Consider the following 17,398-nt stretch of genomic DNA (forward strand, 5'->3'; position numbering starts at 1 on the left):
CAATATCTACATAAATTCACAATTTATCACCGATTAGACAGCAGTGGAAATATTTAAATTGTCCTTTGTTTTAAATCTTGTGGGATTTTCTCTTTTTTTTTTTCTGTGAGTTAGGTTTTGCTTGCGCAAGGTAATCTCAACGTCTTTCTCTGAATTTCCTGTTTGCGTGGAATTGATTCAATTAAATCAATGATTAATGGATTATTATTAGGTTCTGTGAGCAACACAGCTGTGTCAGATTATAAGGTTGGATTTGGTTAGGAACCAACAAGGTTTGGTGGCATGACAACTGATTTTGAAAACTTGGATCTCAGGATTTTGAACTTCCCCATTAAGGCTTGAGAATTAAGAAGAGAATGACTTTATGCAAATTGACAACGGTCTCTCTTGCTAAAACAAAATGCTTGTTTTTTTTTTTTAACTGTACTTTAAGAAACAGTTTCTGATTTATTACTACTTAAAAGGTCAAAGCTTCTAACCGACCTCAACCTAAAAATAATATATAGTGTTTTCTAAGTAGTAGTTGCTGTTCAATTCCCTCTAATATTTAAATCTCTTTGAAATTTTTTTCAAATATATGACAATACAACCTCTATCAGAGAATATGTTTGAGTAACACAGATGGAAAATGACTTTGCTCGTATTCCTAAAGTTTATATATTGGTCACTAAGTGCAACATTTACAAATGGCGCTGGTTTTCAGACTTGCTACAGGGACACCATTACCTTTTTGGTTGTGATATCATTCCCACTTCCAAGTTCAGATTAAATTGAATGCAACATCACTGCCAGGCAAAGGTGAAGGCTTGCTTTCACCCCAAAAAGGGTGGGAGCATGGGGCAAAGGCTGCTCACCTACACATGTTGCTCTGATCTGTAATGTGGAGTGTGATTCACAAACGGTCTAGAGGTGAGTGCTGATGGAAACAAGATGGCATATGACATTTACTGCCGCCCAGTCCAAGCTCGTAGTTTATTCATGTTGGTTTAATAAAGCCTGGCACCAATTAGGATCTATATTCTGCCCCAGGTAAAAAAATAAAATTTGAGGATGAATCTAATAACATGGTTTTATTCTGAAAATGAACTGGTTTACGTTGTGGCAACCTTGCTTTAGAGGTGTGTAGGACCAGTTTTGTATCCCCTTAGAATTGCCAATAAACATACACACACACTCACATACACACGTTCAGTTGCGCTCTCTATCTCTCTTTCTCTCTCGCTCTCTCCCTCACTGACTCTCTCTCATTCTAGCTCTGTTGCCAAGGCTACCACACAGCCTCTTGCTGCATATACCTAGACGAAGCTGCTGCCTGTGGATCTCGCTCTCCTCCAGGATACAAACAAAAGAGAGCCCATCACACTTCGGCTCCTCCGTCTCATCTTCACAGCCGGACAAACAGCTATGTTTGCCTTCTTCGCCTTTCCAAACCTCATGCAGACCCTCTGACTCTCTCTCTCTCTCTGTCTCTCTCTCTCTATCCCTCTTTGCCTCTCATTGTCAGTCTGTCTCCTTCTCACATGCAAACACGCTCCCTCTTTTCCCAGACAGAGGAGCAGTAAAGGGATTGGCGTGCTAGTTGGTGTTTGGCTCCTGGTCTTTGACTCGGAGGGGAGCAGAGCAGCAGATGGTGATGTGAAGACGAGCTCAGCCAGGTAAGAAGACTCATCCAAACCAGACTCTAGGCTATGACTGTTCCAGCATATCAACCCCCCTCCGCCCCTCCTCTTCCCCTCCCCTGTCTCTCCCGTCTTTCCCCCTCTCTGTGGCTGTGCGACATGAGGTGAATACCAATTCCTCACCAAAAGCCCCCATGGTTTTTACTATCCTGACTGGAAAAAAGGTAGGGATGTGTCACAGTTTTCCTGCTCTGTTCATTCCCACACTGATGAAACAGACCATTTGCCAACAGGTTGGCTCCTCATTGTTGCCGTGACATAAATATTTTATGTTCTGAACATGAGCAAAACGCAGATTTTCTGTAAAATTTCCATGTGACTATGTGGGAGTTGCCAAATAGAGACATGCAACAGTCCACCTCCCTGGATGATTCATTACTAATCCATCCAGCTCTGCACTGTGTGGTCGCTCTAACTCACCATAGCATGTACGTGATATGAATGGTGTTTTGTCTTAGTATGAATGACTGCCAGAGGATGCCATTCCTGCACTGGAGCTTTGATGCAGCGCAGTCATGTAACACAACGGGAATCCAGATTTATCTTCAGCAGCCTGGAAAATCACTTTGCCATGCAGCACATCCTAATTATTCACACAGTTTAGCTAGTTATTAGTTGTGGCCTTGAGTAAATATTTTTGAGATTTATCTTTACAATGCCTGTTTGAGTCACTGCCAGAAATTGTAGACTGGATTGATTGATTATTTTTAGGATGAACAGGGGAAAGCTGCAGACATGCAGGATGTTTCATTTTAAGGTCATTGTGATTTTTCCCTGTGTTGTAATGTCAAGTTTGTATCGGTGTGTGTTTGTGTGTATTGATGAGAGAGGTCTCATGACTTTATCTCATGTTACCATCCCATCATCACTTTCTGTAAGCGTTTCCTCCTACCTCATCTCTCTGTGCTACATAAGCACGGCAGTACTCACTCTTTATTCACCTGGAAACTGTAAATACTCCCACCGTCCGAAAAGGTTATTTTACTAATGGAAGACAAATCAAATAAAACACTGAAAAATAGGACGGATCAGCTTATTTGGATACATCTCCAGATATAATTCCAAAGAATCAGAAATAGCCATTAAAGCACGAGCCAGCTGTCACCACATTAATTCCCCTTGTTCCTGATTTTCGGAAAGAGCTTTTACACATCTGTCAGCTCTCGTCAGTCCTGGTACGGCAGTACTTTTCAAACAGATGCCACAGGGTGGTTGTATAATTCTGTTTCGACTCAGATGGACTCTAAGGCGATGTTTGTAAGGACTCTACAGAAGAAGACCTTCAAACAGAATTTAAGCTGAATCAGCAGCCAGGTTGACTTATTTTCCTTAATTTCATTTGGTCTGTGATCAGTGCTAAGTATGCTTTTACCAAAATTTAACATCAAATTAATGAGTAAAAAATGAAGGGGATGTAAATGTCATATATAAAACTTTAATGGACTTATCTAATGATTTATGTTTTTGTTGACATAAAAACATTTTTAAAAGTCTTGGAAACATAACTGTGAATACATAGCATAATTATTTCAGTCTGTTAATCCTGCAATTCCAAAGAAAATATTTCTCATCATTCCAGGGGATTGAAATGTTTCAACAGAAAATGATTAAGACTGAAATACAGAAATATATTATTCAAAGATAAACCTGCTCTCTCTTTTCTAAATCCTCACTACATTTCTGGATAAACGCAATGATGCAGTGAAAAACAAACCCCAAAAAAACATTGATTTACATTTAAAACACAAAATATTCAAATTCAAATTCTGTCCATTTTTCTTTTTGTCACTGGGACCGCATTAATTGACATTTACATAAAATTTTTTACAAATTTAATGTCATTTTTAAATTTTAGCGCAAAAGAGAAAAAACTAGTGGCAAAGAAAAATGAAAAACTGGCTCGTTTTTAAAAATATTCACACAAAGGCACCTAATTCTGACCACTGTATACTGCAGGAAGGGACTGTTTCCTCAATTTACTTTAAACAAGCTGGCCCACATATTTTTTCATTGCAAAAAAGAAAAAAACATACATTATTTTCAATTTTAAAAAAGGCTGAAAAATTGTGGAGCTTTTTTTCCCCATATGGGTTGAATTTAAGTTTCAGTAAACAAAACAAAAATTAAATAAATGTATTTTTTGCTTGTGTTTGTAATTTCTGACTAAAAATTAATTATCAAAACATGTGCAGACAATAAATGCTTCAAACAACTCACTCAGCAACTAAAGCACTTTTTGTACAAACATAGCTATTCTTGGTGCTCTTGTACTGCTGATGTATGTTTGTTTTTCTTTTTTTCATGCACATGCAGGGGTGCTCAGGTGTGTGTGTGTGTGTGGTGTATTTGCCCGCTCGCAGGGGTGTATGTGCGCATAACATAAAGTATTGGTTGCCACAGTTACCAAAACGCCAACCTCGCTGCATCATTGCTTGAGACAACCTTCATACAAAAAATATCCTCCCATTCATCCCTCCTTAAACTCATCTAGATGTTCACCTGTCGCTTAAAAACGGAAGGACGCTGAACTTTCTCTTATCCAACAAGATCCTCAGATGTGTGTGCCCGGCTCTGTGTGTGTTTGTGAGCATGCTTCATATACATTGCCTGTATGCACATTGCCATGGCTACCAGCAGTGCTAGCTGGCGTCATCACTTCAAACCACCTTCACAGGGAGGAAAAGAGAGAAAGAAAAGGACTCAAAGCAGCTCCCTTCTGTTCATCACCTGCACTCTCTCTTCCTCAAACTAACACACAGAAAAGCATCTTCAGCTTCTGCTGTGGTCTCATATTCCGCTGAGCTCACCCACTCCGGCCATTGGGGTCCAGTGGCACAGAGGGAGAGGAGGGGAGATGGTGGAAAGGAGAGAGGAGTAGCGCGGGGAAGGCTTCACTTCATGCATACTGATGTGACTGGAGCTATCTGAATGTGTTTCCGAGGGTGTCGGCAAAGTCTGGCTTGAATCATCCCCCTGCCTCTCAGGGAAGAAAAGACAAGGAGCGGAGAGAGAAGGAACGAGATATTGACAGTTTATTGTGTCACCTTACATCATCCTCAACTGGAAGGTGACAAATGGCCTACCTTGATCCACCTCTGAAGGAACGTGGTTCATGAAGCAAGCCTCAGTGTGACCAGCTTATTTGGGCACAGTGGTTTTACTTTATTTTGAATCCAGCAGTGATCGTCATTCTTATGTTCTTTCTAGTTTATTTAATCTAAAATCCAGCGATGCAACACACGGCTGTTGTCTTGTGTCCTTCAGAATCTACTCTGCCTCACAATGGCTGACAACAACCAGTTGCCACAGGATACAGGATTCAAACCGATCATGTGATCCGCCTCCTTCACCAGTTCCCTGCCATCTCTTGTAGGTAAGTGCATTAGCACCCCTTGTGGTGATTGGAGGAGAGGTAGCATAGGAACATCTAGAGCTGCACACACTTAACAGCAAGGAATGTTATATTTCTTTCAGATTGAGAGATGCTCAAAATGTTAAGAAATGGTAGTTAAGTTTTTTTTTGTTTTGACAATGCCCTACTGAGATATATATCTGATTCAGACATTTTCAATCTGCTTTCTTGTGTCATAAAAACAACATATTCAACGTCGCACAAAGAAAACAAGTCATGTTCCGTGGTTAGTTGAAAAATATGGTTCAGTTATTCAGATCATTTTTACTCAGAAGTTGAAAACTTAAAGTTTCAATTTGCAAAACCTAACATAACAGTCCCACTACATTTCAAGTGAAAGGATATTCACAAACCCCAATCTGGCAATCCAATATGGCTGCCATGCATATAACACAGTAATAACTGAAAAGTGCATATTTAGTGTTGTGAAAAAAACACAGCACAGTATTTTTAAATGTCAGCAATAAACCCATAAATTAGTACTTTGATTTCAGCATTTGTTAAATAAAGGAGTTAAATTTAAAAAAAAATATTGACTTTAGTTCCGTTGACAAGGGTACAGGCTATACTTAGTTAACTCACCTCCCTGTAAGTCATCTCCATTGCTGTTTTGTGCTTTTATTATGAGGGAACATTCATTGTTAGTTGTTTGTCATTGATAAAAAAAAAAAAAAATGGTTCCAAACTCACACATGACAAATTTAGCCATCAGCAACACATTCAGAATAATAATAAAAAAAGAGCACATCACTGCTCTCAAAGGCTTTCACTTTCACACATTCACACAAATCACGTGGTGGCAATCCGCCAAATGTACAAAACATCTTCATTAATGGCTGAAAGATAAAAGTAGAGGGCAGAAAGAGCCTCTGAATACACTGCTGACTGTTACGAAGGTGTGTGTGACTGTGTGTGTGTGCCTTCAGTACATGATAATGCTCGGGTCGGATGAGAGGGATGAGTGCCACTCTGTTGCCAAGGTGACGGACAGGGCTGTAAACACGCTACCCCTGACTCATCTCTCTACAATACACACACACGCACACACAGATATTTCACACAATAGAGTCCCATCTAAAGGAGACAAGAGGATCCGGAGATGAGACCCACTCTATGTCGCTTCGCTGTACATGTGAGTAGGCCTGTGGAAAAAGGGCAATATTTTCTGCCATACACGTGCTCATTTAAAACCAAATGTTCACAACTTCATAAATACAGTAAGCACATATAGAAACAGTAAAAACAATAGAGTTGGAACATTTTAAAATATATACACCTTGTTGGCCAAATGGAAAGGAAAAAGAAACATTTTCTACACCAAGGATGTATTTCTAAATATCTCAGACAATGTTCCAAGTCACTGAACCATCACAATGTTCAAACAGAAAGCTGGAGATTTTTTTTTACTGTCTCTACTGGACCATCATCTAGATGAAGTCCTAAAATTCCTTTCTTTCTTTTTATCAGCTAAAAGAACAATCATATCAAGAACTCTCATTCTACAGGGGGATCATGACCCGCCGGCTGAGCAGCTCCACTCGTTCCCACACTGAAGACTCCATCTTCCTGAGGCCCGATGAGGACCCCGTCTGGTTGGATGAACCCACAAAGGTGGAAAAGATAGGTGATGGAGCCGCTAAAAAGGATGGTGTGTCTGACTGTAAAGATGGAGGCCAAAGCCAGGAGGGAGAGGAAGTGTTTATCCACAAAGTGTATGCGTTGTTTGTGGAGCTTCAGTGCTGGGCTGCACTGTTCATCAGCTCTCAAGTCACAGTATGTATATCAAACAATATATATTTTTCTTAATTAAATTACAACTTTGTTCTGATGTGTAACGGTGGTATTTAATGAAGGATTGATTAATTTTGCCACATGTATTTTACTTGCTATACTTCTGTGGTGTTCCATCACATCTTTCTATATCTTTTTTACGTAACTCATGTCTGATTAATGTGAAGAAAAGGGGAGAAGTACCACAATACAGTCTTTGAAACAACTGAAATGCAGTAAAATGACAATTTCTATCAGCAGCTAGGAACAACCATCAACTGGAATGTAATTTAAGGTTTTGTATTTACTGATACTGCAACACCATCATAGTAGAGTTTGGAGTAGTCTGTAGTTCTCACCCTCGCCTGCCATCCTATCTCTAAAATCACTCGTCCCTCCTGGTCAGGTGGTGGGCTCACATGGTTAAGCTTTCCTGTGGGTATTTTGAGTCCCAAGAGCCATGGCTCCATCACCAGGTGTTTGCTCCGGTCCAGTATTGTCCCTATTTCATTCAAAGTTTTTGGTTTCCTATGGTGTGTCAATAATAAAGGTCTTCAGGTTGCTCATTGTCTGACTGCTTCAATAAGACCAGTGGCATAAGTAGACCCACCAGGACAAGCCTTGAACAACATGCCCATGAGGAACTCAAACCTAACCATAATGTTAAGGTGGATTCTGTAGAGGGGAGCCAGAAAAAGGTGAACTGTACACTCTGCGTTACCAACATTTGGTTCTAGCAAAGGAGTTCAGATGTCCTGCTGTTTTGTCTTTGAGTGGTCACAAGGTGAAGCAGGAAATGGATACAGATTGTGGTTTCGTCTGCAGTGATGTAGTGATTGCTTTGGTTGTCAAGGTGAAGAAAAATGTGAGCAAAGTAGCAAAACTTGCTAATTAATGCTTCATTTGTCAACCCTTTACCAGTAGTCATGAAATATGCACCAAATAATAAGCTTTGCAACCAGAAAAAAACTGTGTTCCTCCATAAAGTGACTGGGCTGAACTTCAGAGATAGGCTGATGAGCTCCAGATCTTGGTGAAGCTTAGAGTGAAGCCTCAGCTCCTCTGCGTCGAAAGGAGTTTAGGCATCTTATTAGGATGCAATGAGGAGCCCTGGAGACAGATCTTGAACTTAACTGGGTGAACTATAAAGTAAACCTCTTATAGCCTGGGAATGCTTTGGGATCACCAATGATTGAGATGGAGAATGTCATCTGAATACCCTTTCTCTCTTCCCAGGGGTATTGGGTGTTCTTTGTGCTGGAAGGAAATGGACCACTCTCTTCCTTCTACAAAGCCCTTCAGGTCATCGACTTCTACTTGGGCTTCTTTTTACCATGTCAAGCAATTTTTGGAATGGACGTAAGTATTGATCCATTATCCCACTGTTAATTTTGAATGTGAAACCTGTCTAACCTGTTAACTAATTGTTTATGTGCATGCCTCTTCATTGATTAGTCTACAGTGTTGATGAAAGAGGTACAAAACACCACACAGCACAACTGGATTGTAAGCGGCACAGCGGTCATTGGAGTGGCAATCTTTGTTATCATGGTAAAATACTCAATATTTAATATTTTATGGACTTTAGTGCTTTTGGGGGGAAAGATTCCTAAATATTGAAATATTGTGTCTACATGAATAAATAATATATTAAGCTTTGAAAGGAAACAAATTGATTAAAGATCAAGCTAAGAATTAAATATACATCCAGTAAATGATAAAATTAGGTCTTTATAAAAAATCTGTCTGAAATTGGTTGTCTCTATGTCATAAATTTTCTATCAAATCTTTAAGAATAACTTTTGATGCTTAACTCTCTCAGTCCTTGTAATATTAAGACTTACATTATTTCACCTCTCTTCTACAAAAGCATGGTTTTGCAGAGACAAGGACACAAATATTTCAAGATCTGTTTAAAGCTGGAAGCAATATGGCTCAAAAACTTCAGTTATAATTTAAGTTAAAAGTCATCTGTAAACTATTGACTAAAGTGTAGAGTGTACAAATACACACCACACAGTCAGAATTATATATAATTATATAAAACCATGTATCTTTTTCTTTCCACTTCTTAAACACACTACTTATGTTGGTCCATAACTTAAAATACCAATAAAATACATAGAAAACCTGCAATGTGACATAATCAGTAAAAGTTCATGGTATTGCATCGTATGTATACAAATGATGCATTGCCAAAAAATCACGTTTGTCTCTATGGAAGCAAAATATAAAGAGATTAATGACTTAAACCTCAAGATTCTACCTCCTGTTGTGCATTTTGGATAGATGAATCAGCAAGTTGATTTTTTCTGTTTGTCTCAGGTGATCCACATGGTGTCTAAGTGGTGTTATGGAACTGGCTTGTGGTCATCAGGAACAATTTCCAGAGAGATCGGTGATCGGCGGCAGTCTGTGAGCCGCCAACCCTCCTTCACCCTGTCAGAGTGGACTGATGCCCAGGAGGATCTGATGGAGCTTGACCCGGTACCTCAGACGCCAGTCTTTGACATGGGCTCAGACACCAGGATGGAAGGAGATGCCTCCACACTCACCGTCACCCCAGTGGGGCTTCAGGAGAGGTTAGAGTGAGGCATTCTGCACACACAGAGCTGTTTCATGAGAAAAGCATTTCTAGGTAGTGAAAGAGAGACAGAACGATGTTCATTTGTAATTTTATGCAGTAAATGAGTGCACATACTCCTCATCCGTGCCAACTAACCCTGGCTGAATCCCACAGGAGAGGCTCCAATGTTTCTCTGACGTTGGACATGTGCACGCCAGGATGTACAGAACCCTACGGCTACGGGGCTCAGCTCTCTCCCCGAGACCAGTCGGCCCAGGAGTACCTCCGACAGGGAACGCACGTCCTGACCCCTGCCATGCTGCACACAAGGGCCATGGATGACCAGAGCCTGCAGGCGGAGTTTTATGTGAGTGCAACAACAGCAGCTCAGCCACCTACACTCTTAGATTAGCAGAGACTCACCGGAAAAGACATACGCTGACACTGACACGCATTCATAGACGCAGGCACTAATGTACACACCCACACATGCACAACCACCCCACCAAGCTCACCGCACACCCGTAAGCTTTTCTAGCGCCTGTCAGTGGGCGAAGGACGGAGGGCTACAAATGTTTTTTGCATATAAAAAACCCACAGAGGATTTCAGTGTCTGTTAGGCATGAAGATTTGCACTCGATATCACACAAGCGCTTGCAAAACCCCGTAGGTCGAGTACAATTAGACAGCAATAGCTTGCTGCAAAGGGCAGCCGATGACTTCATGTCTCTGGATATTATTTTCTTAGTGTTTGGCAGAAGGGGATGCCTGAATAGATTTTTCTAGCGCCAACTGTTCTTTCATTACTGGCAGGAAACTCCCATGAACTTTGTGGACCCTAAGGAGTATAATTACCCAGGGCTTGTGAGAAAAAATCGCTACAAGACCATTTTACCCAGTAAGTATGCCTGCAAATCAAGATAATCACAGATGAAAGTATATAAATTTTTGTATATCTCTCCTTAAATAACTGTTAATTATCTATATTGCTCAGTGAAAGTTCCATATATTACCACTAAGACTCACAATTCAGTGAAACCATTCAATGCTCTTATGATTTTGTCACCCTGTCCACCTACAGATACACACAGCAGAGTCATCTTGAAGTCACAGGATGAAGATGATTTTCTTTCAACCTACATTAATGCGAATTATCTCAAAGTAAGGGAAAATGTTTGTTTTACCAGGCAGCTATGTGGTTGTGAAACTGCTGTTTTATTTCTTGCTGATAACTGTCCCATCTTGCCATGTTTCCCTGTGCCTGTGCAGGGTTATGGGGATGAGGAACAAGCTTACATTGCCACGCAGGGCCCTACTGTGAACACAGTGGGAGACTTCTGGAGGATGGTGTGGCAGGAGAGAAGCCCGATTATTGTGATGATCACCAATCTGGAGGAGAAGAACGAGGTGGAGACAGGAATAATGATTATGTTGCTGCACCCTCCTCGATAATAGCTGTCCATAGTAAAGATGAAGTAAAAAGCCTTATAATGAAATCTTTTTTAAAATTCTTAGTGGCATAGTCGCTCTTGAAAAATGTAAGAAAGAAATAATCCAATGATTATCATGAATACATTAATGCAGTGGAGGAAAATTCACATTCAGAAGTTACTTTATTTGCCAAAATAACCAGTTTAACAATTATTCTCACCTCCACTGATTACCACAAAAAAAAAATGTTACTGAAGCCTTTTTGTAATTTCTGCTTCACTTTTATCACTTCAGATCCAACCATCCATTACCTTAAACCTATCTCAGATCAGGTCATGAGGGCAATAGGTCCAGGAGGGAACTCCAAACATCTTCCTCCTCAGCAAAATCCTCAAACTCATGCTGAGGGAATCCCAAGATGTTCCCAGCCAAGATGGGATAATCCCTCCAGCGAGTTCTGGGTCTTTCCCAGGATTCCCACCCAGTTGGGATGTGGCCGGACAAAATCCAAATGGAGGCACCAGAGACCATCCTAATCAGATGCCTCGCACCACTTCAAATGACTCTTTTCAATGCGGAAAAGCAGTAGCTCAACTTTGAGCTCCTCACCCTCTCTCTAAGCCTGAGCCCAGCCACTTTTTTGGTTATCATCCATATCTCATGATGCTAGGTGAGGGTTAGAACATAGACACCCCAGTAAATGGAAAGATTTATTTTAGCCTCAGCTTTTTCTTCACAGCAATTATATGTAACCAAAGACAAACGAATTGCTTGGGAGGCATGTCTGGGGACATTTTCTGTCACTCCCTAGGAAGCATAAACATGGAATCTGATAAACATGGCTGAGACAGGAACCATATGCTTTGATAAAATGAGACAAAGACTTATTTTTTAACCACCATACTCTGTAAGGCTCTGTTGTGAAGCAAACCATAGATGTGTCATAGACCAGCTCATCCCCCTGTTTTATAAGTTAGAGGATGTGTGGTGCTACCGTTACGTTCTTTAGCAAAGAGAACCTTATGGTATCAGAGGTTTCTTGGGGTGTTTGAGGGTCTTTTATTAGACTAAAGAACAACGACATGTAGTCAAGTCGGCATGAAAATGGTTTCCTAGACACAAGGTCAACTTTTTTCAAGACCTCAATCCCCAAAAGAGCAGAGAGGTGGGCCCTAGTTTTGTTAACACTGGATGTGTTTTCTTGAAAAAATGTAAATAGAGTGTATTGGATCTTTTAGTGAAACTGTTTCCAACTGGGATAAAACACTCATAAATTATAAGGCCTTTTACATACCCATGTAGCAAAGGAGGGATAGATGACTGTATCTGCCAGACTGTATTAGTTTAATGGTACATGTACAAATGTTGTGTGTATGTGTTCCCTTGTTTTCTTGAGTAGAAATGTGCAGAGTACTGGCCTGAGGACACTGTGACCCATGAGGGCATAGAGATCACTGTTGTCTCAGTAACTCAAGAGGATGACTACAGCCTGAGGGTGTTTACTCTAAAGGTAACTAATACAAAAGAGAAATGTTCATGCATTTTATTAAAGAACAACAGCAAGTGCTTAACGTAAACCTGTTATTTTGTTAAATTAGTGTTTGTTGTAGGTGTTGCTTTTGACTAAGAAGCTACACAGTAATTTAAATGAAACAAAAATATTGCTTGCATTAAAATATTTGTTGCATGAAATGGTACAGTCTTTAATTAGGAAAGTTCATGACAAATTTTTTTCATTTTGTCATTTTTTTCATTACATTGAAATAAATACAATAAATTATTATTTTTTTTTAACTAAACTGCAGTGTTAGGGATGTTAAACACATTAAATGGACATCTGAAAAATTCTAGCCTATTGACATTATTTGTTTATTTTGCCTATGAAAAGGAAATCAGATTGGCTTCAGTCTTGAAATAATGTTTAGATTCCCCATGTTGTTATAACAGCGTTAGTTTTCTTTTTCCCACAACAGATCTGTTTGGCAGTGAATGATATTCTGGTTTCAATATGTTTTGTTGTTATTACCGTGTTCTCTGTGATTTATATTTGATTTGGGGTCACGGTGGCCTTGCTTCTTGACAAACAAAACAATGATTCTGCTAATGCAGCCTGCAGCTGATTAATAAGCATTGAGGGATTATTACAAAAATGTGCCGTGAGTTAAAAGCATTTTGTTTGTTTGCCTGTTGCTCTCCGGCTAATATGTTGTGTACTTGTAGCGTCGCTGATCAGTGACAGAGTGTTTCTAGGAAAATTGTGAAAACTGATTCGATAATGCACAACGCTGTCCTCAAATGAAGTTTTGTTTATTTATTGCACATCATGCTCTGCATTACCTGTTGTCATGGTAACACAACAATCCGTATTTACGTGGAGCACAACAGATGTACAAAAACAAAACCAGCCCAATGAGCAAAACAAGCAAGCTATGCAATGTGTGCATGTTTGAACAACAAGATTTCATCTACATTTCGTGGGGCTCCATGTGTTTGTTTGCATGTACCAGTGCGGGGAAGAGGAGCGCACCCTTCGGCATTACTGGTACATCTCCTGGCCGGATCAGAAGACCCCAGATAAGGCTCCACCCCTGCTGGAGCTGGTCCAGCAAGTGGAAGGAGCCAGAGAGGAAGCCCTGCCATCCAGTGGCCCAATAATTGTCCATTGCAGGTATAATAATAAAACAGCCTTTAATAAAGTGACAATGTACATTTAATATTAAAATAAAAACTCTTATGTTTTACAAAAAATTTGAGTTTAGTATGTGCCACCTTTGTAGTATGTTAAGCTTTTCATTAAAACTGAATGGATTTCAGTTTTAATGAATTCAGCATGTTGCTAAATCTCAGACTATTTTCCTCTAACTCTATATCCCACAGTGCTGGGATTGGTCGAACTGGCTGCTTCATTGCCACCTCCATCCTGTGCAAGCAGCTAAGGACTGAGGGTGTGGTTGACATCCTGCGAACCACCTGCCAACTCCGTCTGGACAGGTGAGATAAGCTTTTGCCTCTATTCTTCTATTCATGTCTGTTTATAGTTCTGCTTTCAAGGTCAAGCTCACGGTTATTTACTTTATTTAGCTCCAGCACACAAGACAAAACCTCATGTGGTTTTACAAATAATGCCCTTGAATAGAATAGGAATTATTGTAAATTTAATCAACGTCTTTCGGTTTTAAAAGAATGTTATCTCACTTGTACTTAGGTTAAAATTCCATATTTGAAATATTTGCAAAAAACCATTTATCTATATCTATCATCTATAATGCCAATAAAATACCTTGAATCCTGATTGCAACATGAATGTTAAAAAAAAAAAAAAAGTCCAGAGGAATGTATTATTTCGTGACGCACTTTGCAAAGAAGGATAAGGTGTTTTTCAAATATAGAACAATGAATCAGAGTGTATACCCCAACCATCGATAACTCACTAATAATCTGTGAAAAATATTCCAAATATCGACATGAAAGTACACACATAGTAGCATCAATAATATAACATTACTATTCAAGATCTTTGGTGATATTTACCTGCTACAAATGCAAAGACCAATTTCTTTTTCCATTGTCCTTCTATGTGTTTGTCAGAGGTGGAATGATCCAGACCTGTGAGCAGTACCAGTTTGTGCATCATGTCCTCAGCCTGTATGAGAAGCAGCTGTCTCACTCCGCTGAAGAATAACGTGAGCACGACAGCCACACCCAGACCGAGACACACCACTGTACACCGTACCACCTGTGGTGGTATGCACCACCTTACCTAGCATTGTCACACAATCTCACCCTTTAACAACCCAAACCATGTTAATCTATTCATCCAAACCAGGCTCGTTCATATGGGACCGTGCTTAATGTTGCTGTTCAGAATCAACAAAGAGGTGGAATAGAGGCGTGTCGGAAAAATCCTTATCGAAAACTGTTTTAACATCTGTCCAGCAGGCCTGTTCTAATCCAAGCCCATGGTCCCTGTGTTGCTTCATTCGTGCTGCTGAGACTTTGCATCAAACTGATTCTCAGAGGTCTGAGTTGTCAAGGCCTTGTTTCAGTCTTGGTCTGAAATAGCTCCATTATGTAATGATTGTACAGCTATCAAAAGGTTATAGTAGAAGTAAGGCATTCTCAGATCTCTCGCACTAGAGTTTGCTTTAAGAAAATTCACTCTAAGAAAGCTAGTGATTAAAATAAGGGCCCTTTACAGTATAAGTGCCAGCATAATTGAATCCTACAGAGATAATCAAATGCCAGCCTAATATGTACCACTATATTGATGTAAAATGTTAACCAACATCTAGCTTTTTTCTCACTGACTCTCTTTTAAAGTAAAAAAACAAATTGCAGAAGGCCTGAGTCACCTCATTTTCAGGTTGCATGGTGCTAAGTATTTGTTAAAGGCATGTGCAATGTTATGGAACATAGGAATGTAAAAGTTAGGTTAATTAGGGTTTCTGTGCAAACTAAAGTATTTAAGTTTTTTTTTAGTCCAGGCTGCGTGTGGCAGTTCTCATGGCCCTCGGTGTTTACAGAAAACAACATCCTAAATGTTTCCGTCAGAGGCGTCACAGAGCCACAGCAAAGTGGCAAAAGCCAGAAACAGAATCCCAAAACGGGAACAACAGCATGGAAACGGGCGATCTTGCAGAGAAAAGCAACAACCTGGAGGGCGGTGACATTCAGTTTGTTTTCATATCCCTCTCGTCAGAATTATTCCATAACAGTTTGTCGTCCTTCTGCTCTGTGATGCCTCTGCTTACAACAGTAGCTTGAATGCATCTGTGAGGTAACAAAGCTCATGATTGTTGTATAGACAGGCCAGGCCTAATTTGTATGAAGCACAATAGACCAACTAAGGTTGTCTCTCTGATGTTCAGCTGTAAAGCTTATTTTTCTGTATTGTGTTTTTGATTGTGTTGAGTTTAATGGATTGCATGTGCCGTATGGGACTCAGTAGGGTCCACAATCAAAGCGACGTGATTGGTTGTCCCGCTTTTTGTTGTGTGAAAAAAAGGTAAAAGCCTATTATTATTATTATTATTATTATTATTATTATTATTAGTATTATTATTGCTTGCTCTCAGCCAATGCTTTTGATACAGTTTGCTTTTGTGAAACCAACCAGAGATATTTTTAGAACATTTTGATACAATCCTTTCGAGTAGATGCCTTGTGTATATTTCTGTTTACAACATAATGGAATGTAGCTCATACTGTGGATCAAAACCATTGGTTTATATTGCAAGATTTAAGAGAACAAAATGTGACAACTACCTAAGTTACCTTACAGTAAAGTAAATAGATATATTATGTTCAGTCTTGAGTATTACTATTACTTTAGGCCTTTAGGCTTTGCTTTAATATGCTTTGCTTTCTGTGTATGTTTTTATTGTTTAATCTTGGAGAATTTTACCTCAGACTGAGTTTTTACACAGTCCCTGTTTCCATCTGTGAATCTAGACCACTCTCAGTTGACAACACAGTTGAGAAATAAATGCTATGTGCAAGGCAGCTAAAACAGTGCAGATAATTTTCTATGTAACAAAAATCCAACAACTTCTATGGCTGTGAACATTATCAGAGGACCTAAAAAATTACTTGTGTGGGCTCTGACCCGTAACTAAACACGAAATCAACAAGAAGGATTAAACTGCCAAAATTGCTAGTAAAATAACACTGAACTGAGACTGGCAACAAATACCACAATCTATTGCCAGGGCTCTGACATAATCCTCTGATAATGTTCAGTGTCCTCGACCCAACAGCTTTTCTTTTGAGTGTTTGTTACCAGTGCTTCAATTGTCCTCTTCTAATGTTTCAAATGAAGATGACAAAAACAGCCAGTCACACATACAATAACCAGCAATCAGTATTCCTCTCCTCTGCTAAAGTATTGCTTTAAGTTGTGAGTTTTTGCATCCGAATAAAAGTAGATTTTCATGAATTGGTCTTGGTGTCTCTTTCATAATGCATATACTCTGGGTTCATGTTAATTTTGCAGCTGTGGTTTTTGTCTTTTACGTCTGGCTATTAGCATCCTGTTGAAGTCCGACTCACGCTGTGTTTCCACAACGTGGCCACTAGATGTCAGTAATTGCTCACCTTGCCGTTGGCTCACAGCCTTTAAATTGTTGATAAAAGTCATAGTGGAGCAGAGAAACGGCTAAAGGAAAATAAGTGTTACATCTAATTTAATTTAATCTTTCGATACTTGTTATGAAACAGATGACCAGCCATTTATTTTTGTTTCCCTGTTCAAGTACTTTTAAAATACTGTAAAAGTATTTTATTTCCTTTTTCATGTTTTTTTTGGTCACACTTTAAGTTTATGAACTGATTTATTAAAGGAAAGCTTATATTAAATTTAATACCGTTTTTTTTTTTTTTTTTTTTTTTTTACAGAATATAAAGAATTGAAAAATCCAAAGTGCTGTTATTCTACTGTCTGAAAGTATTGGGTTATTTTTAAAAGAGTTGGTACTGAGATTATATAAAAGGTTGAAGAACCACTGACTTACATCAGTTAAATCTCATACTGGTATTTTAGTT

The 17,398-nt window shown here is 39.4% G+C and overlaps 1 protein-coding gene across 3 annotated transcripts; it reads left to right on the forward strand.

Moving 5' to 3' along the window:
* The first annotated feature begins 1,256 nt into the window (after window positions 1–1,256).
* LOC116734207 (tyrosine-protein phosphatase non-receptor type 5) lies at window positions 1,257–16,793 on the forward strand. Of its 3 annotated transcripts, XM_032585456.1 has the most exons (15): window positions 1,257–1,655; window positions 1,784–1,843; window positions 4,944–5,052; window positions 6,597–6,864; window positions 8,098–8,220; window positions 8,317–8,412; window positions 9,187–9,443; window positions 9,602–9,794; window positions 10,241–10,325; window positions 10,509–10,588; window positions 10,697–10,834; window positions 12,258–12,368; window positions 13,366–13,526; window positions 13,736–13,849; window positions 14,447–16,793. In XM_032585456.1, the coding sequence occupies exons 4-15, from the start codon at window positions 6,604–6,606 to the stop codon at window positions 14,538–14,540; spliced, it is 1,713 nt and encodes a 570-aa protein (XP_032441347.1). In that variant the 5' UTR covers window positions 1,257–1,655; window positions 1,784–1,843; window positions 4,944–5,052; window positions 6,597–6,603; the 3' UTR covers window positions 14,541–16,793. The 3 variants fall into 3 exon arrangements, with proteins under 3 accessions (XP_032441347.1, XP_032441338.1, XP_032441356.1); XM_032585447.1 differs by lacking the exon at window positions 1,784–1,843; XM_032585465.1 differs by lacking the exons at window positions 1,257–1,655; window positions 1,784–1,843 and adding an exon at window positions 4,038–4,746.
* The last annotated feature ends 605 nt before the right edge of the window (window positions 16,794–17,398 follow it).

The sequence above is a fragment of the Xiphophorus hellerii genome, chromosome 2 (genome assembly GCF_003331165.1).
Source record: "Xiphophorus hellerii strain 12219 chromosome 2, Xiphophorus_hellerii-4.1, whole genome shotgun sequence".
Lineage (NCBI taxonomy): Eukaryota > Metazoa > Chordata > Actinopteri > Cyprinodontiformes > Poeciliidae > Xiphophorus > Xiphophorus hellerii.

What these genes read in the sequence shown, in the direction of transcription:
- LOC116734207 (XM_032585456.1), top strand. Translation starts at nt 6,604, where the DNA reads ATGACCCGCCGGCTGAGCAGCTCCACTCGTTCCCACACTGAAGACTCC. An exon ending in TGAGGGTGTTTACTCTAAAG is followed by an intron (nt 12,369 to 13,365) that starts GTAACTAATACA and finishes TGCATGTACCAG; the next exon opens with TGCGGGGAAGAGGAGCGCAC. An exon ending in TGCCAACTCCGTCTGGACAG is followed by an intron (nt 13,850 to 14,446) that starts GTGAGATAAGCT and finishes TGTGTTTGTCAG; the next exon opens with AGGTGGAATGATCCAGACCT.